The 22,111-nt window shown below is 50.3% G+C and overlaps 1 protein-coding gene across 1 annotated transcript; it reads right to left on the bottom strand.

Moving 5' to 3' along the window:
• Positions 1–741: 741 nt before the first annotated feature.
• On the bottom strand, positions 742–22,089 carry GLOD4 (glyoxalase domain containing 4). Its single transcript, XM_051824572.3, has 9 exons — positions 21,965–22,089; positions 19,465–19,514; positions 18,155–18,275; positions 16,024–16,168; positions 11,557–11,693; positions 10,529–10,615; positions 9,820–9,933; positions 9,644–9,730; positions 742–2,028 (listed from the first exon to the last, which is right to left on the bottom strand). The coding sequence occupies exons 1-9, from the start codon at positions 22,052–22,054 to the stop codon at positions 1,963–1,965; spliced, it is 897 nt and encodes a 298-aa protein (XP_051680532.1). The 5' UTR covers positions 22,055–22,089; the 3' UTR covers positions 742–1,962.
• Between the last annotated feature and the right edge of the window lie 22 nt (positions 22,090–22,111).

Below are 22,111 nucleotides of genomic sequence, written 5' to 3'. Positions count from 1 at the left end.
GGGGGCTTGGGGCCGAGAAGCCCACTCCCCTGGCTCTCCTCTCGGCATGGGTCTGAGTGCCCGTCCCAGTCTCCCATGCCCAGAACATGGGAGCTGTTTGTCAGGGCTGGGAGGAGACTCACGGCACACGCCTGTCCTGAGATCAGCAACTTGGTCTCTAGAGAGGCTGGGGCCCTAGACCCCTAATTTCTTCAACTGACCAATAACCCAACACTAAGGGAGGGCAACAGGGCTCTGTCTTCCAGGAGCTCCACGGAATACAGCCGGGGAAAGGCAACCTTTCAGCGCCACGCATCACAACACAGCGGTTGAGAATTGGTGGGGTGCGTGGTTTTAAAATCGCAGCCTCTCAAAGTCACCTACCTAGCAGCAACCAAAATTTCTTGAAAGTATTCCATAGCTAACCCTGTAGGGAATGACACGAATGTACCCGTGTATGTGGGATCTGTTGGAGGCACACATGCCAAGCACACACAAGCGCCGGGGCTCAGCGGCTCAGCTTCCAGTCCTCAGCCGCAAGGATCAAAGCACTAAGTGGTATTCTCCATTTTCTCGGGAAAGTCAGGTCTGCGGGGGCTTGAAAAACCACAACTCCTGCAACATGCCCATTCTAAATCTCTATTTAAGCTCAAGGCACATCATAAAGCCAACACATTGCAGGTGGGTAAACAGCATTAACTTCAGTTATGCACGGTTGTAAATTTAAGAAAGGCGTTTTGATATATTAAACTCTAACGTACATAGATGTGTTAGTCATTTATTACTTACACTTAGAAAATTAACAAGCCATTGTCTAAAGACACAGAACCTTATCTGATTATATGCAGCTTGTATACTAACTTCCCCATGTATAGAAAGAAGTAAGAACTGATTCCCCGGGGGGAGGAGCAAATATAACTTAGTTTGCTGTGAAACTCATGACTGCTTCTCAAGAAAGGCAACTCAGGGTCAATGAAAAGTGTGGGGTGCTCCAGGGAAGGGAAGATGGTCTGTGAGGAGGCAGGCTGACTGCCCGCCACGGCGGCACGCCTCCCGCACACGCGAGAACAGGCCGGGACTCGGGGTCACGTCATACACACTTTTTTGCAACTGGTATCCTCCAGGTCTATCCGTTCCCTTCTCCCTCTCTACAGTCTGCGCCTGGCTAGCACTTTCAACTGAGAGACTCAGACTGGTCTAACAGTTTGATTTTGGAAGCCAATTTTCAAAAAACTTTAATAACACACCCAATACAATTCTGTTTGTAGTGACGTTTTTGGTTCTGTTCCAGTGATTAAAGCCAATTTGTCCCTTGAAACTAAACAGAAAACTACAAAAGAATTTTTTTTCAGGCTGAAGAAATCACTTAAGAAATTTTAAGAAATCTAATATGATGTTCTATCTTGGGAGGATTAAAAAAATTATATGAAGAGCATGGCACAGAGCCACCCAACACATGAAATCCCTGCTGCTGTTTCCTCTGGCTGCCCAAAATGTCAGAGCAAGTGAGATGGGGGTGCCAAGCAATTCTTTTGAAACAAGGAACAAAGCTCCTCTAGAACAATCTTCAATGTCAAGATCTGCCAGATCAAGACAAGAGCAGCTTTCCGTCATCAGGAACTCCAGTCCGACCATAACGAGCAACTGACTTGGATTTCTCTGAGCAGTTGTGCTTGTAACTCCTGCATGACTCACAGCTCATCAAAATTCCCTCCATCCCCAACCAAGGGTAGCGTCCCACGCGGCTGCCCCAGGTTGGAAAGTGACTGTCACACCTCTCGCACAGTTACACGTAGAACATGCCATTCCGGTGAAGAGTTTCTCCTCTGCATGGACTAGTCATTGAATTTCATTACTAAAATATGCCGTAGCTCTGAAAGATTAAAATCCACCTCTATCTTCATCACCAAGGCCCCCCGCCTGCCCAGCGCCTCTTGGGTGCTGGCCAGGAACCACGGCACTTGCGTCACACGATGTCTTCCATTAACCCGAAGCCTTTGGTTTCTTCTGCTTAGCAAACCACTCATCACTTTTATCCGCCGCCATCGCCTACAGAAACAAATGGAATATTTGCTTATTCTAAGTCTGAAAAGCAAAAGACACAGCCCCTGTTACATCTCACTGCGCTATCAGAACTCAAGGATTTAACACAGCTGGAGGAGTGGAGCAGTCTGTGACAGGACTGGGCAATTGCGTGGGGAGACACACCCTGCAGTCAAGGCCTTACAGAGCAGGCACCATGCACACCAGGATGTGGGCTCTTTGGCAGAAGAGAAAGTGCTGTCACTCCTAGCATCTGGATGGATGATGGGCTCTCAGGAATCTTGACGTGCTTGTGAGACTCGGCCTGATACTGGGCTTCACTAAGCTTTTCACTGGGTGCAAAGCAGCTGGGGGGCTGGCGCTGTGGCGTAGTGGGTAAAGCTGCCGCCTGCAGTGCCACATCCTATATGGGTGCAGGTTCAAGTACCCGCTGCTCCACTTCTGACCCAGTTCCCTGCAAATGTGCCTGGGAAAGCAGTGGAGGATGGCCTAAGCACCCTCCTGGGAGACCCGGAAGAAGCTCCCGGCTTCGGACTGGCCCAGCTGCAGCCATTGCAGCCATCTGGGGAGTGAACCGGCGGATGGAAGACCTCTCTCTCTGCCTCTGACTCTAACTCTGCCTCTCAAATAAATAAATAAACCTTTAACAATAAATTAAAAAATAAAAAGAACTTTAAAAAAAAGCAGCTGGATGCTTCAGCGAGCAATCCCAGCATCATTGCCTCTTGCTAAGGCCCTGAAAAGCCTGATTGACCAAGGCCAGTTCCGTCTGGTGAGCTGTGCACCTCTGCATTCAAGGTGCTGTCTTCAAAACCTTAGCTGTCACATAAGAAAAGTGTTCATTCAGTCAGTCAGGAAGCAAGTATGGAAGTCACCTTTTGAAGCAGTGGCGGTTCTGAGGTGCTACACTGGCGCCAGGCAGCAGAGGCCGAGGCCCTGAGCGGTGCACGGAGCAGCTGAGGGCTCGCATGTGGAAACTGCTATTCTGCACGCAGGGACACACACGTGTCTCAAGGCAACTTCTATGAGACATGAGTGAGGCAGGCGCAGACCCAAAAAAAAGGAGCAACCGATGAACAGGAGAGAGTGTGAAATACTCCTCTTCCTCACCCAAGTTGCAGGATAATGACTGTGGCTGAAAATCAGGGGACATTTTTCTCTCCATCTAACTAAATGTAGTCTTTTTTTTTTTTTTTTTTTTTTTGACAGGCAGAGTGGACAGTGAGAGAGAGACAGAGAGAAAGGTCTTCCTTTTGCCATTGGTTCACCCTCCAATGGCTCACTAAGCTAATCCTCCGCCTGTGGCGCCGGCACACCGGGTTCTAGTCCCTGTTGGGGCGCCAGATTCTGTCCCGGTTGCCCCCCTTCCAGGCCAGCTCTCTGCTGTGGCCCGGGAGGGCAGTGGAGGATGGCCCAAGTGATTGGGCCCTGCACCCCGTGGGAGACCAGGAGAAGCACCTGGCTTCTGGCTTCGGATCAGCGAGGTGCGCCGGCCACAGCGGCCATTGGAGGGTGAACCAACGGCAAAAGGAAGACCTTTCTCTCTCTCTCTCTCACTATCCACTCTGTCAAAAAAAAAATTAAAAATCTCATAAATATGCATAAGTTCCTTTAGGAGCCATAAAAAGTGAAGGAAACGAGCACCTAACTGGTTTGGGGAACCCAAGAAAGCATCTGAGGTTTTTTTTTGTAGTTGCAATTTTTTTAAATTTTTTTAATTTATTTATTTGAAAGTCAGAGTTACACAGAAAGGAAGAGAGAGAGAGAGAGAAAGAGAGAAAGATCTTCCATCCATTGGTTCACTCCCCAAATGGCCACACCAACTGGGTCTGGGCCAGGCTTCCATTGGTTCACTCCCCAAATGGCCACAACAACTGGGTCTGGGCCAGGCTGAAAGTCAGGAGCTTCTTTCGGGTCTCCCACATGGGTGCAGGGGTCCAAGCTCTTGGGCCATCTGCTGCTGCTTTCCCAGGCCACAGCAGAGCAGGATGGGAAGTGGGGCGGCTGGGTCTCAAACCAGCTCCCAGATGGCTTTACCAGCTACGCTATGACACCAGCCCCAGCATCTGAGTTTTGAGGGATAAGCTGAAGAAGAAGGGAGAAGGAGAAACCCTTTGGGTGGAGATGAGATGTTCTACTTGGTTCAAGTGAAAAGCTCAGAGAACTGACAGGCCAGCAGGGTCCTCAGGGAAGTCAGTGCAGGGAAGGGCTGGCCCTCTGCCAGCAGACTGGAGCATTTCTGGGATGCTGTACCTAGTGGAAGATGAGGCACTTTTCCCACTTTGATTTCTGTTTAGGAAATAAACGCTACCCGCAGGAAAGCTGAGAAGGGCTAAGCCACTCTCCTGTGACTATCAACAGGCACTGGGTGCCAGGCAAGGCTCTCCTCTCTACCCTGGACAGCACCTTGTGTCTGGGAGTCCACTTGTCCAAGCTAGAATCCTCCAAGACAGTTTTGTTGTTGTTTTTAGCATTTAAGATACTTTTTATTTTTTAAGACTTATTTATTGGGGCTGGCACCATAATGTACTGGGTAAAAGCTGTCGCCTGCAGCACCAGCATCCCATATGGATACCAGTTCAAGACCTGGCTGCTCTACTTTCAATCCAGCTCCCTGCTAATGGCCTGAGAAAGCAGTAGAAGATGGCCCAAGGGCCTGTGGCCCTGCACCCACGTGGGAGACCCAGAAGTACTTAAGAATTTAAGAGTAACATGATATGACATCTGGGATTTGCCTTAGTACTTCCCAGTCCAAAACCAGAAGAAAATTTGGGGTGGGGTTGGTGGGAGGAAATGATTGACAGATGGCATCACACAGGGATTTGTTGTGCTCTCTCTGGGTATACTGGAATCTTTAATCATGAAATATTAAAAAAACCAAAACCTGTCAGGGCCACCGCTGTGGCGTAGCAGGTAAGGTTGTCGCCTACAGTGCCGGCATCCCATATGGGCACTAGTTCAAGTCCCAGATACTCCAGCTCTCTGCTATGTCCTGGGAAAGCAGTAGAAGATGGCCCAAGTGCTTCAGTTCCTGGATCCTCATGGGATAACCAGAAGGAGCTCCTGGCTTTGGATCGGCATTACTCCAGCCATTGCAGCCATCTAGGGAGTGAACCAGCAGATGGAAGACCTCTCTCTCTCTCTCTCTCTCTCTCAGCCTCTGCCTCTCTGTAACTCCGCCTTTCAAATAAATAAATAAATAAATCTTTTTAAAAAAAAACCTGTCGGCCGGCGCCGTGGCTCAATAGGCTAATCCTCCACCTTGCAGCGCCGGCACACCGGGTTCTAGTCCCGGTCGGGGCGCCGGATTCTGTCCCGGTTGCCCCTCTTCCAGGCCAGCTCTCTGCTATGGCCAGGGAGTGCAGTGGAGGATGGCCCAGGTGCTTGGGCCCTGCACCCCATGGGAGACCAGGAAAAGCACCTGGATCCTGGCTCCTGCCATCGGATCAGCGCGGTGCGCCGGCTGCAGCGGCGGCCATTGGAGGGTGAACCAACGGCAAAGGAAGACCTTTCTCTCTCTCTCTCTCTCTCTCTCACTGTCCACTCTGCCTGTCAAAAAAAAAAAAAAAAAAAAAAAACAACAACAACAAAACCTGTCATGGGAAAACATGGACAAAGGGTTTGAACATATAATTCACAAAACATAAATAACCTATGAATAGGTGTTCCACAGCTTTTAAACAGGACAGGACAAATTAAAATCACATTGGGGAGGCCAGTGCCGTGGCTCACTAGGCTAATCCTCTGCCTGCGGCGCCGGCACCCTGGGTTCTAGTCCCGGTTGGGGCGCCAGATTCTGTCCTGGTTGCCCCTCTTCCAGTCCAGCTCTCTGCTGTGGCCCAGGAAGGCAGTGGAGGATGGCCCAGGTCCTTGGGCCCTGCACCAGCATGGGAGACCAGGAGGAAGCACCTGGCTTCGGCTCCTGGCTTTGGATCAGCGCAGTGTGCTGGCTGCAACGCACTGACGGTAGCGGTCACTTAGGGGATGAACCAACGGAAAAAGGAAGACCTTTCTCTCTGTCTCTCACTGTCTGACTCTGCCTGTCCAAAAAAAAAAAAAAAAAAAAATCACATTGGGGAACCATTTGAACATGTGCTAGAATGGCTGAAAAAAAATCAGCAAAATACTGAATGTTGGCGATGAAGCGGAGGAATGGAAACCCTCATACACATACAGTGAATGCCCAGATGACTTTGGACACCGGGAACTTTCTTTTTATGAGGAATAAAGTCTCTTCTGGGCTCAGGTCAGGAGTCATGGGTCATGAGGACTTCTGTGAACCTGAATTTCCTTCTCCACATTCTTTCTGGCCTGTTTCACAGCCTTGTAGCCTCATGTCCTGTTTCTTTCTTTTGGCAATAGATCTTGGCCTTCTCCTACCCCAGGTAGGCAAACTTTCTTATGGGCTTCAGGTGTGCAACCCTGAAGGCCAGGGGACCCGCCACCTGGTTTCTTGTCAGAGGAAGGCGACATCCCATCGGACACCCAGACGTGCTCCAGGACAGGCTGGCCTCGCTCGGCCCGAAGGGCAGCATGCAGTGGCTGTAGGCCCAGCAGTGGCAGGGGCATGGGATGGGTTGGTGTTCATTTGTCTTTGGAGGAAGCCCTGTCACTTTAACTTGTTTCTGTAGAAACTGCACGGAATGCAGGATATGATCAGTACCTTCTGGCCCAGTAGTAGCTGCATGGCCACAATGGCCATCAGGTGTGTAAGAGATGGCCTTGGCCATCCAGCACCAGGACCTGCCCTGCTACCATCTTCAGTAGCTCCCTGTGCCATTCAGCATCTTCTTATGCAGAAAAAGCAACCTGGGCCAGCGCTGTGGTGTGGCAGTGAAGTGAGCGCCTGCAGAGCCGGCATCTGCCTGGGAGAGCAGTGTCGACTGGCCTGAGTGCTTGAGCCCCTGCACCCACTTGGGAAACCCGGGGCAGGCTCCTGGCTCCTGGTTTTGGTCTGGCCCAGCTCCGGCCATGGTGGCCATTTGGGGAGTGAAGCAGTGGACAGAGATCTCTCTCTCTCTCTCTCTGTCTCTCCCTCTCTCTGTAGCTCTGCCTTTTGAATACAATAAATCAATCTTTGAAAAAAAAAAAAAAAAGAATAAGCAATTTGACTCCTAGATATATGCCCAGGAGAAACAAAAGAGATATCTAGAAGAAGGTTCAAGCAAGAATATCCACAGCTCTCTTCCTTATAACATATAAAAATATGGAAACAACCCCAGTGTCCCACCTCAGAGGAATGGGTGAACACATTTTTATGTTCATAAAATTAAGTAACATTGAACAATAAAAGAGAACAAACTACAAAATATGCGATTACATCAAAGAATCTCAGCAATGTTCTGCTGGAGCCAGGCACAAACAAGAACCTACTGAATGACTGTTTGTATGAAGTCCAAGAGCAAACAAAACCAACCCACAGTGGCAGGACTCCGAACAGTACTGCCTCTGGGAGGTGAGGGCACAAACCAGCTGAAAATGGCCAGGAGGGAACTCGCTGCAGGGAGGACAATGGTGTGCACTGAGTTTTGAGCAGTGGTTCTATGACAAAACACACCACGTTCTGCAGAAAGGTATCTCGTCATCAACAACAAATACTCATCTGGGGCTCAGAGAGGATTCAGGAACTGGAAGTGAGCAAGTCAGAGAACGGCTGATGGTGGAAGTTCACAGCAGAGGTAACCAGAGTAGTAGGTGACCTCCCTTCAGAGTAGAATGTAGAATAAGAGACAGCCAAGGGCTGTGGTGCAGTAGGCTAAGCCTCCATCTGCAGTGCAGGCATCCCATATGGGCGCCAGTTCGTGTCCCAGCCGCTCCACTCTGATCCAGCTCTCTGCTATGGCCTGGGAAAGCAGAGGAAGATGGCTCAAGAGCTTCGGCCCCTGCATCCACGTGGGAGAGCTGGAAGAAGCTCCCGGCTCCTGGCTTCAGCTCCAGCAGTTACAGCCATCTGGGGAGTGAACCAGCGGATGGATGGAAGACCTTTCTCTCTGCCTCTCCCTCTCTCTGTCTGTAACTCTGCATCTCAGATAAACAAATAAAATCTTAAAAAAAAAAAAAAAAAAAAAAAAAAGAGGCAGACAGCCAAGGGGGGACTGTGGGTAAAAGCTGCCCTGGGAAACGACCCAGGAAGGGGTGCCCGGCACTGGAGAAGCGAGCAGAGGCACGAAGGGGGCTCACAGGAGGGGGCCATCGGCCGGCAGTGGTGTGCAAGGGCGAGGAGGAGAGCAGAGCAGATTTGCCAACTGACAGGCTGCTTGGTTTCTCTTTCCCTTCATGATGACATTTATAAAGGCTGTATTTTCTAGATGTTTCCTGTTTTAATTAACACTAATTGAGTTTCTGCTATTATGTCAGCAGTCTGGCAGGCTTTCTGTAAACTACACAACAATCCTATAGGGTGGACACTCTCACTGCCTCAAAGTTTCAGATAAAGAGGCTGAAGTTTAGAGTTTAATTGCTTACGGCCAGTCATGTAGATATTAAGTGATAAAACTAGGGTAGACTGATTCATTCCTTTAATCATTCAACAGAACACAGAGTATCTATCACTTGCCAGGTATGTGCTAGGTAGGAGGTGGGGAACCTTTTTTATTGCCAAGGAACCAGCAACTGCAGGCCAGACAAAATTATCAACTTAATTAGACTTATTTATCAACTGAATTTATCAACTTCATTATCAACTTAATTAGACTGCAATGCATTTACTGAATTTCGAGCCCCACCTGCGGTTGCCTTGGCAGGGCCAGCCCAGATGATTTCGCAGGCCAGACGTTCCCCGCCCTGCACTAGGGGCTGGGATACAGAAAGGATCGCTGCCTGGAGTGCCTGATAACACAATGGCTGCTGGGCGGCCAGTGATGAGTGAACAAGAGCACGTAGCTGAGTGATGAAAGCCGTGTAGAATGCAGAGCGAAGTGTAAACGGGAGGTGGGAAGTAGGGACTGCATAGACACACTGTTTAAGAAGAAACCTGGAGCAGACGTGTGGCACCGTGGTTAAGGGCCACATCAGAGGGCCTGGCTTCCAGCCCTGGCTCTGCTCCTGACTCTAGCTCCCTGCTCTTCTGCACCCTGGGAGGCAGCGGCGCGGCTCAGACAGTTGGATTCCTGCCCCCCGACATGGGAGACCCGGACTGAGTCCCAGACTCTTGGCTTCAGTCTGCCTCAGCCCCAGATGTTGCGGGCATTTGGGCAGTGACCCAGAGGATCAGAGAGCTCTGTCTCTGCCTTTTAAATAAACAAATCTAGCTGTGAAGAAATCTGGAGCAAGGATAGAAGATAACTAGAAGGAGCTGCTGGGGCTTACTAGGATGCGGGCAAGAACACTTCACCAGGCGGGCAGAGATGGGCGTGGGAGGACGGAGGAGAGGTCACCGGAAGAGCAAAGGCAGGGTGAAGGCTTGGTTTCCAGGCTTTTCCATGCAGTGAGCAGAATAATGATACAAACAGGAGCAGTGGTTCCCCAGAGCAGCCTGAGGCCGTGGGAAGCACAAATGCTGAGCCCAGAGATGACATGGAAGCAGCAATGAAGACACAGCTCCCACTACAAAAGGACACGGTTCTCTGGCCCTTCCCGTACCCACGTAGTGCTGTCCCCACCGAGGCCTAATGAGACTCACGTCATCCAACAACTTGCTTCCTTCCGGATCCACCTTAGAAAGTTCTCGAAATGCTTCATCCCCGACAAAGCAAATTTCATGTCCATCCTGCAACAGTAAAGAGGAGAGCAGTTTGTCAGAAAGACGTTGCTGGGGAAAGCACTGGCACAGCTGTCACTTTCCTAAGTAATACTCACAGGGTCGGCCAGAATGACCACGTGCACGGTTGCTTTTCCTGGAGTATCCAGACTCACCAGGGGAGTCAGAATCTTCTGGTTCTCCCTTCTCATCAAGTCTTCTAAGTCGGGCAACTTGAGGACAACAAAAAGGCACAGTGAGCAAGGAGTCACGCACTACTTTGATGGCGTGGTCCTCATTAGCTGTAGAGTAGCAGCACGTCAATTAGAAAGAAACAAAGCACCACAGGGGTTCTTGAACCAACTGTTGAACTTGATACCAAAGCCACTATCACAGTGAGCCTAAAGAAGGGAAGGCCGGAGTCAGTGCTGTGGCATAGTGGGCTAAGCCTCCGCCTACAGTGCCAGCATTGCATGTGAGCGCCAGTTTGAGTCCTGGCTGCTCCTCTTCTGATCCAGCTCTCTGCTATGGCCTGGGAAAGCAGCGGAAGATGGCCCAAATGTTTGGGCCCCTGCACCCATGTGGGGAGCCCTGAAAGAAGCTCCTGGCTTTGGATGGGCTTGGCTCCAGCCATTGCAGCCATTTGGGGAGTGAACCACCGGATGGAAGACCTCTCTCTGTCTCAACCTTTCTCTGTCTGCAACTCTACCTCTTAAATAAATAAATAAAATCTTTCCAAAAAAAAAAAGAGGGGAAGGCCAGGCTTCGTGGCAGGGTTGAAAGAGCCAGTCACAAAGCGTAAGCCCAAGATCTGCTATCAAATATTACCTCTTTTTTGGGGCAAGAAAAGGCAATTCTTCCAAAAGCTGCTGCATGATCAACTGTACCCTTGATGCCCTGTAGCTCCAGCTTACACTGAAAAAGAGTTGAAGTGGGTTGATTTTGGAAACAGTTATATGCACATATGGTAGAAACTTCAAATGGTACTAAAGGGATAAAGTAAAGCTAGGTCTCCCTTCTCCCCCACCCCAAAGGCCCTGCTAAGTGCACACATGCATCTTTTTCTTATACTCATATGGTAGCACAATTCACGAAGTATTCTGTTCCTTGTTTTTCTTTACTTAATGTTATCAGTACATAAAGACTTGCCCCAGTGTTTTTCACAGCTACATAGTAATCTATTCTATGACTGAATGCAAATTATAGACATTCCTGTAAGCCACAGGCCCCTGGGGTTCTTATCTTTCAGTGTTACAAAGCTGTGACAGATAACCTTGTACTTGCTCTTTTGTGTGTGCAAGTTCATCCTAGGAGGATTGCTGGAGCAAAGTACAAGGACTAAACAGTACTCAAATGCTAAGTTATCTAGAAAAAGAGCAGATAGGGGCCCAGTGGTTAAGAGGCTCAATGCTCAGGTCCCAACAGGAGTCCCGGGCTCTGATACCCAGTTCCACTAATGATCCAGCTTCCTGATAACGTGGACTTGGGAAAAGCAGGTAAGCAAAAGCTCAAGTAATTGGGTTCCTGCCACCCATGTGGGAAACCTGGATTGAGTTCCTGGCTCCCAGTTTCAGCCCCCGTCACTGCGGGCATTTAGGGAATGAACAAGCAGACGCCAGTTCTTTCTCTGTCTCAAAAAAAAAAAATTAAATTAAATCTTGTCTACATCTCTTCTGACTAAGCAATTCCACTTCTGAAAAGCTATCTGTGTGGTGAGGTTATCACTAATTTCCTTTCTCTGTTTGTATAAATATTGAATCACTATGAAGAAACTATGGGAGCAATCTTCATGTTAACCTCATTCATAAGCCAAGTCCAAAGTAAGAGGTTTGTCATTTCTCCCCAAGATTGCTCACCTGGTTATCTGCATAGCCCAGCAAGGCCCTCTGCTTCTCTTCATCCTTTTCGTAAATTTTCATTCCCAGTAGATTAGACCAGTAGTTCAAGGACGTCTGAAGATCAGACACGGCTAGAGTTACTTTCACTACAGAATCTGCAGGGGAAGAAACGGCAGGCTTAAGTAGGTGAGTTCAGTGCCACAGAGTCGAAGGGCAAAACTGGCCCAAGTGGAAACAGAGATGTGGTTCACAGTTTAGGACGGAAGGGCTCATTATTCAATAAATGGCACTATGATAACTAGTACATCATTTGGTGGGGAAAAGCTACAGGTTTGAACTAACTCGCAAAACATATTTCTGATAGGTTAAAGAATGAAACCAGGGCCAGCACTGTGGAGCAGCAGGTTAAGGCACCACCTTAGAGGCCGGCATCCCATATGGGCACCGGCTCAAGTCCCAGCTGCTCCACTTCTGATCCAGTTCCCTGCTAATGTGCCTGGGAAAGCAGAAGATGGTCCAACTCTTTGGACCCCTGCGCCCACGTGGGAGACCTGGAAGAAGCTCCTGGCTCCTAGCTTCAGCTCGGTGCAGCTCTGGCCATTGCAGCCAACTGGAGAGTGAACCAGTGGATGGAAGACCTCTCTCTCTCTCTGCCTCTCTTTCTCTCTCTGTGTAACTACGACTTTCAAATAAATAAATAAATCTTTTAAAAAATTAAACAAAGCAGGAGAAAAATTTGAAATATTGTTACTTTTTGTAACAAAAAATTTTAAATCACCTTTAAACATTAACAGGAAAAAGACAAACATCAAAGAAAAATAGGCAAAAGGCACAAAACAGTAATCCATAAAGGAAGGGATTAGAATGGTCAACGAACGTATGAAAAGACATAAAACCAAAGACACTGGAAAGCATATAAAATATTTTGTTATCTAAGGGGCAAATTGTTTTCAAAGTCAGCACATTGCTGACTTGTTCAAACAGCCTGAGCACACTGCTTGCTTTGACAACATAAATTCTAACATTTAAAAACAAGTTAGCGCAGGGGTAAAACTCACAATTATCACGCACGTGTGAGTTAGTGCATTCCTGGGCAATAATTTGACAGAATGCATCAAAAGCCTTAAAAACGTCCATTCTCAGCAACTCAAAATGTAACTATGGATGTAAGAAGGGCTTTCGTCGCCAGACAGTCCTCACAGAGCTGCTGGGAACAGCACTGGCACAGCACAGCCAGCCAACACCAGCGCTGTAGCACCATGCAATTCCTACAGTGGAATGTGAAGAGACAGACCGTTCTCTCCATACATTTGAGTAAAAGATTAGGGAGATAAACAAAACTACTAACTGCAGTCATGTCTGAATTTAAAGGTACTGTTTTCTTTTTTCTGCCTTTTGCTTCTGCTCATCTAAGAAAATAATTTTATTTTGTACAAAGAATACAAATTAGAACACCTGACATCACTGCAAACTTTTGTACTGCACAGAGACTTTCTAAGGAGCTGTTCCACATCTACATCTGACTATGAAAAATTCAAAATATGTTTCTCGGGTTTTCTCTGCCTTAATCCTGTTTGCTAGGACAGCAGCACCATGACCAAGGCAAGGTGCTCCTCACAGTGTCCCTGGCTGAGACTGGAATTCAGTTTTCCCACTCATATCTTTGTTTGTTTGTTTGTTTAAAGATTTATTTATTTATTTGAAAGTCAGAGTTACACAGAGAGAAGGAGAGGCAGAGAGAGAGAGAGAGAAAGAGAGAGGTCTTCCATCTACTGGTTCACTCCCCAATTGGCCACAACGGCTGGAGCTGTACCGATCTGAAGCCAGGAGCCAGAAGCCTCCTCTGGGCCTCCCATGCAAGTGCAGGGGCCCAAGCACTTGGAACATCTTCTACTGCTTTCTAAGCCACGGCAGAGAGCTGGATCAGAAGTGGAGCAGCAGGACTTGAACCGGCACCCATATGGAATGCCAGCATTGCAGGAAGTAGCTTTATCTTCTACGCCACAGTGTCACCCCCCCAACCCTCCCCCCATTTCAAAATCAACAAATCCCAGTGGAACTGGAGCCTGGAGGGATGCAGGGACAGGAATGGGAACAGGCGGGTAGAACCACATAGCAGGGAGTGATTCCAGGGGACAGAGGCCAGCGGGGCTAACAGAGTCCACTACATCACCGACCAGAAGCTAAGGCCTGAAAAGTGCGGCCATTTCACATTACAGCAACATGCCAGGACGGTCGTGCAGGTGGGAACGCTTGGGCCCAGAGGTGTTTCAGACTCTGGAGTTCTTCTCATTTCAGACCATTTGCATAGACCTGACTGGTTAAGCACTGCTGATCTGAAAATCTGAAACCAAAATGCTTTCTGAGTGCTGACACTTAAAAAGGTTCAAATTCTAGAGCAGTTTGGATTTCCGATTTTCAGGCTAGGGATGTGCAATTGATACTGAAAGACCACGTAAGCCTGGAGAAGAAGACACAGTGGAGTTGGCTATAGGAGTTAGGGTCAGTACATAAAACAATCACTGGCAGCAAAAATAACAACAAATCCCTTCCGCTGCCGGGGAAGTACAGGACCGCCAGCTCTCTGCAAGTCCCACTCGGCCACTCCGCCTCCCAGGCTGGGAACTGGTCTGTGTTCTGCTGAGTGCCGGATGAGAAACAAGTCCAAGTGAACATGAACGTCAGAGCCAGCAGGAGGGCACTCGGCTCCCGGGGCAGACACGCGGGGGAAAACACAAATGATCCGGCTGCCATCGCAGGCCCAGAGGGAGACGGGAAGCAGAACCACCTGGGTCCATCCCCAGCACTCCCCCACCCCAACCTTTGTTTTGCTTTTGTTTTTGATTCACAGACTACATAGCTGAATTTGCAGAAATTAAATACACACAGCGAGACTGTCCCTGCCACGTGCGAGACACGCCTTGCCAAGTTTCCTTCCTGCCCCAAGCAGCTGTCGGTGGCGGGCTGCTCATGGCCGTCCCATCCCTGCCTCCCTGCCGGCCAACACTGGAGTCTGGGAACTGACCCGGCTCCAGGAGGTGGCTAACTGGTCTAGGGACAGTTCTACGTCCTGCGCCAGTGGCGGGTACCAAGTCTGACTGGAGGTTGGCCCAGGGGTTAGGTGCCACTTGGGATGACTGCCTCCCCACCAGGGGCCAGCGCTCTGAAGCAGAGTTCTGCCTCGGCTTCCTGCCAGTGTGCACCCACGTGGGAGGTCCAGGTGGAGTTCAGTCCCCGTCTTTGTCCTGCCCCAGTCCCAGGAGTGAACCAGTGGGCAGGAGATCTCTGTCTGCCACTCTGTCTTTTAAATTAACTTAAAAATGAAATTCTCAGAAAAGGGCAACAAGGAACCAGTTGTGAATGTGGGAGCACGCAGCACCGACCGCTGCTGGCACGAGGGGACTAGTCCTAGGAGGAGCAGATGGAGGATAACAGAGTGGACAAAGCAAAATGCTGGGTTCTGGGTGCATTGCTGAGCTGCTCAATCAATGAACCCTGACATCTTTCTTACTATAGTGTCTACCCTCTGAGCTAGAAAATATCCCTGTGGTTCAAACAGCTTGAGCTGGATTTTCTGTAATTTGCAGCTAAAAGAACCTAAATAGATAGGTTACCAGTAGGAGAACAGCAGCAGTCTAGCTCCCTTACAGTTATATACTCAAGTCTTTCTTTTTCTTAATTTTTTACATAATTATTTATTTGAAAGGCAAAGTGCCAGAAAGACCCAGAAAGAGAAGAGACCTTCTATCTGCTGGTTCACTCCCCAAATGCCCATAACATCCGGGGCTGGGCCAGGCTGAAGCCAGGAGCTGGAACTCAATCCAAGTCTCTCCACTGTTGGGGAGGCTGGGCCCAAACAGCTGAGCCATCATCTGCTGCTTCCCAGATGCATTCGTCAGCAAGGAGCTGGATCAGAAGCAGAGCAGCCAGGACTTGAATCAGCGCTCTGCCAGGGGATATGGGAGTTCCAAGCAGCAGCTTAACCTACAGGACCACAATGCCTGTTCCTTTAAAAACATTATTTACTTATTTATTTAGGAGGGAGGGAGAGAGAGAGAGAGAGTTCCTATCCTCTGGTTCACTCTCCAAATGCCAGCAACAGCTAGGGCTAGGCTGGTCCAAAGCTGAGAGCTGGGGACTCCATCCAGTTTCCCTTGTGGGTGGAGTGACCCAAGTACGTGAGCCATTACCGCTGCCTCCAAGGGTGTGCACTAGCAGGAAGCTGGAGTCAGGAGGCAGAGGGAAGGACTGAACTCAGGTCCTCCAATGTGGGGTACATCAGTCTGCACCACTGGGTCAAACGCCTGTGCCCATACCCTGAAGTTCCAACAAGAGAACATAATTCCTAAGAGAACAGTGAAGGCACTGGCTTGGGAAAAGCATGTCATGTGAATAAAGATTCCACAAGGGAAAGAAATCTTGCATCCTCTCTCCTTTCCATCAAAGACGCCTTTAGACAGAGGCGTTATGTCCTAAGATAATTACCTGCCTGAGGCGCACTGTGCTTCTGCAAGTAGAATCTATATCCTCCTGGGGCCTCGGTTTCAAAGACGCCTTCGGCAACTTCCGTGAGCGGCCACTCCAGCTTCTTGGCATTGCTGACGGCCTGGCTGGAAGCCAGTGTGATACCCTGTGAAAACAACATCAGCCCCGTACATAACTGCAACGGATCTCTGATCCAGCACGACGGCGAGCCAAAACCCCACTCTCCTCGGGCCAAATCACCCAAGGCTTCGCTGGCATTGCTGTGTCTTCCCAGTGATTGCACCGAGGGTGCTGGACGCTTTCTCCCACAGGGACAGACCTCCGTCCGCTGTAGGAAGCGTGCTCCGTTTAACACCACAGACAACCTCTTCTGATTTTAAAGCTCTATCCTGAAAAATCTCATTCTTACTTACTTTGGTTTACCAGCTACCTATGAGGTAACTAGTTTTTACTTTCATATTTTAAGTAAAAAAATTTAAACAAACTATCGAAGCATTCTTTGAGTCTAATCAAAGTATCCAATAATGTACACTTATGCCTCTGATAAGGCCAGCTTCGTTTCTAGCTTGGATTACGTTTAACAGATGCTCTGTTTCAGTCTTGTTCTGCCATCAACCATTCTGTAGTTAAGAGTAAATTTTCTAAAACACACCCCTTAGGCGGCTGGCATTGTAGTGCAGCAGATTAAGCCACTGCCTGTAATACCAGCAGCCCATATCAGAACACCAGTTTGAGTCCTAGCTGCTCAGCTTCCAATCTAGCTCCCAGCTAATGCACCTAGGAAGACAGAAGGTGGTCTGAGTGCTTGGGCCCTACCACGCACTTGGGAGATGGAGTTTCAGACTCCTGGCCCAGGTCCTGCCACGGCAGCCATCTGGGGAGCGAACCAGCAGATGGAAGACCTCTGTCTTTCTGTGGGGCTGGCATTGTGGTATAACAGGTGAAGCCGCTGCCTGCAACATTAGCATCCCATGTGGGTGCAGCTTTGAGTCCTGGATGCTCCACTTCCGATCCAGCTCCCTGCTAACGGGCCTGGGAAAGCAGTGGAAGATAACCCACATGCTTGGGCCCCTGTACCCTCTCTCCTTCCATTAAAGATGGAAGACCCAGGTGAAACTCCAACTCCTGGTTTCAGCCTGGTCCAGCCCAGGCCATTGTGGCCATTTGGGGAGTGAACCAGTGGGTGGAAGATGTCTCTCTGTCTCTCCTTCTCTCTTGGTAGATTTTTCAAATAAATCTTAAAAAAAAAAAAAAAAAAAAGAAAGAAAAGAAAGGCTGGCGCCGCAGCTAACTAGGCTAATCCTCCGCCTTGCGGCGCCGGCACACCGGGTTCTAGTCCCGGTCGGGGCGCCGGATTCTGTCCTGGTTGCCCCTCTTCCAGGCCAGCTCTCTGCTGTGGCCCGGGAGTGCAGTGGAGGATGGCCCAAGTACTTGGGCCCTGCACCCCATGGGAGACCAGGAGAAGTACCTGGCTCCTGCCATCGGATCAGCGCGGTGCGCTGGCCGCAGCGCGCCGGCAGCGGCGGCCATTGGAGGGTGAACCAACGGCAAAGGAAGACCTTTCTCTCTGTCTCTCTCTCTCACTGTCCACTCTGCCTGTCAAAAAAACAAAAACAAAACAACAAAACACACACACAAAAAACAAAAAAACCGAAAAAACCTCTCTGTCTCATTCTAACTTTGCCTTTCAAATAAAAATAATGCTTAAAAAGAAATAAAACAGACCACGTCCCATGGTCTATTCTCAAGACAACGGGTGGACTCTGCTTCTCCTCTGCTCAAAACCCCTGATGGTTTTTCGCTTCTCTCAGGGATAGCTCATAATGGCTGCAGAGGCCTGACCCACTGTGAGGCCACCTCCTACCCCTTCCCCGGCCCACCCCACTCGGGCCGCACGGCTTCACGGCGGGATCCTGAGCACGCCAGGCACTGCGTGAGGGCCCTGCCCACACTGCCCACCCCTGCCCGGGACACTCCTCCCTCAGAGATCCCCACGGCTAGCTCCCTTGCCTCCTTCAAACCTGGGCTCCCATGTCACTTCCTCACTCACACACACCTTCCCCACCTGACCTCAGATTAAAACCAGCCATCTGCCCCGGCCAAAAAGTAGCTGGAACCAAACACTGCTCACCAGGAAGTCATTGCCAAGCTTGTAGCTGCCAATGCCATAATTGTACGTCAGTTCTGCAACAAAATGATCATCCTCAGGCCCAAATCCCACCATGGTTTTACTCCATCTCCCATCGTAAGGCCTAGAAGGGGCAAAGAAAACAAGCCCAGTGACCGCAAGTAAAATCTGCCTCCCGCTTCCCCCAAGGAACTCTCTGGGACACAGGTGGGCGCTCCCTCGGGTCCCACAGACGGTGCTGAGAAGGCTCCTGGGCCGCACCGACAAGCTCCAAAATCACCTATCTGGCACTGACCGGGGGAAAGATCCATTTACCTTTACTTTAAAGCAGGAAGCAGAGTCCCAGACAGCTCCCCGGGGAACCTTCGTTTATTTCCTTGCCTGTCCTTCAATAAGCAGGCAATGGCCTACAGGCCTTGGAACTGTGCGTCTTGCCATGGCTGCTAAGCTTCAAGGTAATCGTCAGGCAGTGCTCACCCAGAGCCTGCATTTACTTGTTCACAGTAGGACATAAAATGTATTTAGTCTGTGTCCCTGGCTCCTGTCACCCTTGAAGCTCCGAGTGCCACGGCTGTCTTCGTTACTCAGTCAGTACCTTCACAGAACCCCTGAGTTTATGCTAAGGAACTGATTCAGCCTGAGTCCCTGGGACGGCCTCGGGACAGCCTCAGGACGGGGCTGGTCACCAGAAAGAGCCAGTGAGTGAAGCGGTGGAAAGACCAGCCTCACTCCCCTTCGGCAAGGCAGGGCCCGGCTCTGTTCCTCCGTACGAAAACTCCTGACCAAGGCTGAACGAGTTTCTGGGCGGCCGGCACGGCAGGGGCAGGGAGAGTGGTGTGCCCCCACCATGCCTCGCTCTGTGCGTCTCCGCTATCGGCTGTCTCTCAGTTGTATCCTTTAGAACAAACTGGTCAACAGTAAAGTGTTCTGAATTCTGCGAGACATTTCAGCAAATGATCGCATCCGAAGAGGGCTCTTGAGAATTCCGTTTACAGCTGGCCGATCAGAAACACCCGAGGCTTGGACTTCCGAACTGGGGGTGGTCTTATGGGACTGAGCCCCTGACCTGTGGGACCTGACACTGACTCCAGGAGGACGCAATCAGAACTGAATTACAGGGTAGGATACCCAGCGGTATTCAGAGCGCTGGCGAATTGCTTGGGGTACCCGAAGCACCGTGACACTGTAGAGGAAGGGTACTGCCCAGTGCTCCTGAGTGGCTTTGCTAACTTACTGCCTGTTGAATTTACTCCTGCCTCCTGTTCTCCTGGGGATCAAAGCCCAAAGGAGACTGTCAGACACAGGGGGCATACCCATTGCAGGAAGCTTTGCAGCCTTCTTCAAACTCCTCGTGCCGCAGAACCTGCCAAGGGAGTTCAGACAAACGACACAGCTTTACTTCCACTGCACCCGGCGAGTGTAGCTCAGACAAAAGGTCGAAATACAGGTACTACCATTTGCAGGCTTTATTTGTCCAAGAAGAAGAAGAGAAAGAAGGAAGAAGAAAAGGAAGAAAAAGAGGGGAGGGGAGGGAAGGAGAGGGGAGGAGATTACCTTCATGCTCTTCCTGGGCTACTTGGCCGATTGGTTACGACCCCCCATTCTACATCAGAGTGCCTGGGTTTGATTCCCCGCTCCAGCCTCCCTCCAATGCAGTCCCTGGGACGCAGTGGTGGTGAAGCACAGCCCGATAGCCAAGGCCAGGCTACCCAGCAAGCCGTGACATCAACTGAGGCTAGGAAGCAGTGCCGTGCTGTGCAGTGGGGAAGTCCGGCCCCAGCCTCAGAGCAGGCTGGGTCACTGACGATCTGGGCCTCGGCCTCCAGGATGCCGTGGCGGCGAGTGTGTAACTCACTAAAGCAGCTGCCACTGACCTCAGACACGGCAGGCGCCTGTGCAGGAGGCTCTGCGCCAGGTCAAACTCTCAACGCTTGTCCTGAAGACTCAAATCACAGCACGAGACGAGGTCCCTACAGCACCGTTCTCGACACATCGCTGCCCTGTGCGAGGGTGTTGAGCAAGCTCCCTCCTCCCAGCAGCATAAAGTCCAAATTCCTCGGCTCGGTGCTGCTATCAGAAGCAATCCCAGCCTCTAACCCTGATACCCCAGCTCCTCAAGCCCAGCCCTGGCTAAAGGCAGACACGACTGCTGTTTCCCAAACACACCCTATCCTCACATCGCTTATTCAGTGTGTGTAGTGTAACACCTCCCTTACATTTTTTAAAAAACTTGGGTTTGGAATTGTGGCACATGCTGGAATTTCCTATCAAAGTGCTGGTCAGAGTCCCGGCTACTCTGCTTCTGATGTGGTTTCCTGTCAAGGTACCTGGGAAGGCCACGCAAGTTGGCCCAAGTTCTTGGGCCCCTGCCACTGATCCATGTAGGAGACTTCGTGGAGTCCCTGGCTCTTGGCTTTGGCCTGGCCAAGCCCTGGCTGTTGCAGCCATTTGGGGAGTGAGCTAGCAGATGGAAGATCTTGCTCTCTTTCTCTTCCTACCTTTCAAATAAATGAATTAAATAAATCTCTACAAATCTTTAAAACTTATTATTTTTTGAAAGGCAGAGAGAGAAAGAGAGAGAGAATCCAATGGTTCACTCCCCAAATGCCCACAGCCAGGGCCAGAGCCAGGAACTCAATCCAGGTCTCCCACGTGGTTAGCCAAAACCCAGTTGCTGGGGCCATCGCGGCTGCTTCCCAGGGTCTGCATTGGTGGGAGTCGGAAATGGAAGCCAGGCACTCTGATGTGGAACTGGGGCGTCTTAACCGTTGGCTATACGCCTGCTCTCCCCCCTCTAACCTTGATCTTGGAAATCCTATCTATTTTTAGAGGTCAATTTGATTATTTCCTGATGACACAGGTTGGGAAACCTGTCCTTCTGTATTTTTATAATAGAAACACATAACACGTATCAGTCAAAATCCTACACAGAGAATCACGCATAAACCTCACAACAACTCCATGATCAAGAAGAAAATACAACAAGGAAGAGCTCTGTAGTGTTCTACTATCACTTAGGCAATTAGGGCTTTCAGTTCTGTTCTATGTACAAACTCAATGGCCACCCCACCCTACCCCAGATCATGAGCTCTAAATGAGGACAGATACCAGGCTCACGTGCACCTTGTTGCAAAAGCTCAGCCTTGCACCCCAAAACAGAGCAGACATCTAAAAACTGACAGTTGGATTCCCAGAAGGCTGTCTGCAACCCTCCTCTTCGGCACGGCCTCGGCACCGCCCAGCGCTCCTGCACCTCTGAAGAGGTCCTCGCTGGCGTGTTCCCTACCTCCAGCTAACCAGGAGCTCCCAGGGAACGTCCACTTAACGTTTTCCAGCCCAAGAACCGTTGCAGAATCGCTTCTCAGGGCTGGAGAGAGGCTGCTATCGGGTACCCGGGAGGAGAATGGATTCCGACCCCCCGCTTCGATGTGGGCTGATGAGAGGACCCGGGGCACTTACGCAGACAGGCTGCGGAGCCCGAAGGGACCACTCAAGCCAGCCCTGTCAGGAGCAAAACCTGTTATTCAGGTACCTACACTGAAAGGCTCCCCTTTCGGAAGAGACGGAGTTCCCGTTCGTTGCAAGAGCGATCTCTTTTTGTCTGCTCACGTCGCTCCGACCAGGCTGCGAGCTCGCCAGCGGCAGAAGCTTAACAAATACTTGCGCAAGAATTTTGTGTGCCAGCCCCCTCCCCCGCCAAAGGCCTCCTAACCCCAAATCGGCAGTTCGCACCGCTTTGCGCGGCGCCCACGGCAAGTCCGGAGCCTAAGCCGGGCCCCCATCCCCACCCCTCGCCCGCTTCCAGTCCAGCACCTTCATTCCCAGGACGTCGCGATAGAAACGCGCCGTCTCGAAGCGGTTTCCCACTTTGAAAACGAAGTGCAGAGCTCGTCGCGATGCCATGACTCCCGCCGCCCACACCGCCGCCGCGCGCCGCCAGCGCCGCCCCGCCCCGCCCGC

Source organism: Oryctolagus cuniculus, chromosome 17, assembly GCF_051225735.1.
Source record: "Oryctolagus cuniculus isolate XC-2025 breed Fujian yellow rabbit chromosome 17, ASM5122573v1, whole genome shotgun sequence".
Taxonomy (NCBI): domain Eukaryota; kingdom Metazoa; phylum Chordata; class Mammalia; order Lagomorpha; family Leporidae; genus Oryctolagus; species Oryctolagus cuniculus.
The sequence above is the reverse complement of the archived record's forward strand: the minus strand, read 5'-3'. Positions and strand labels throughout refer to the sequence as shown.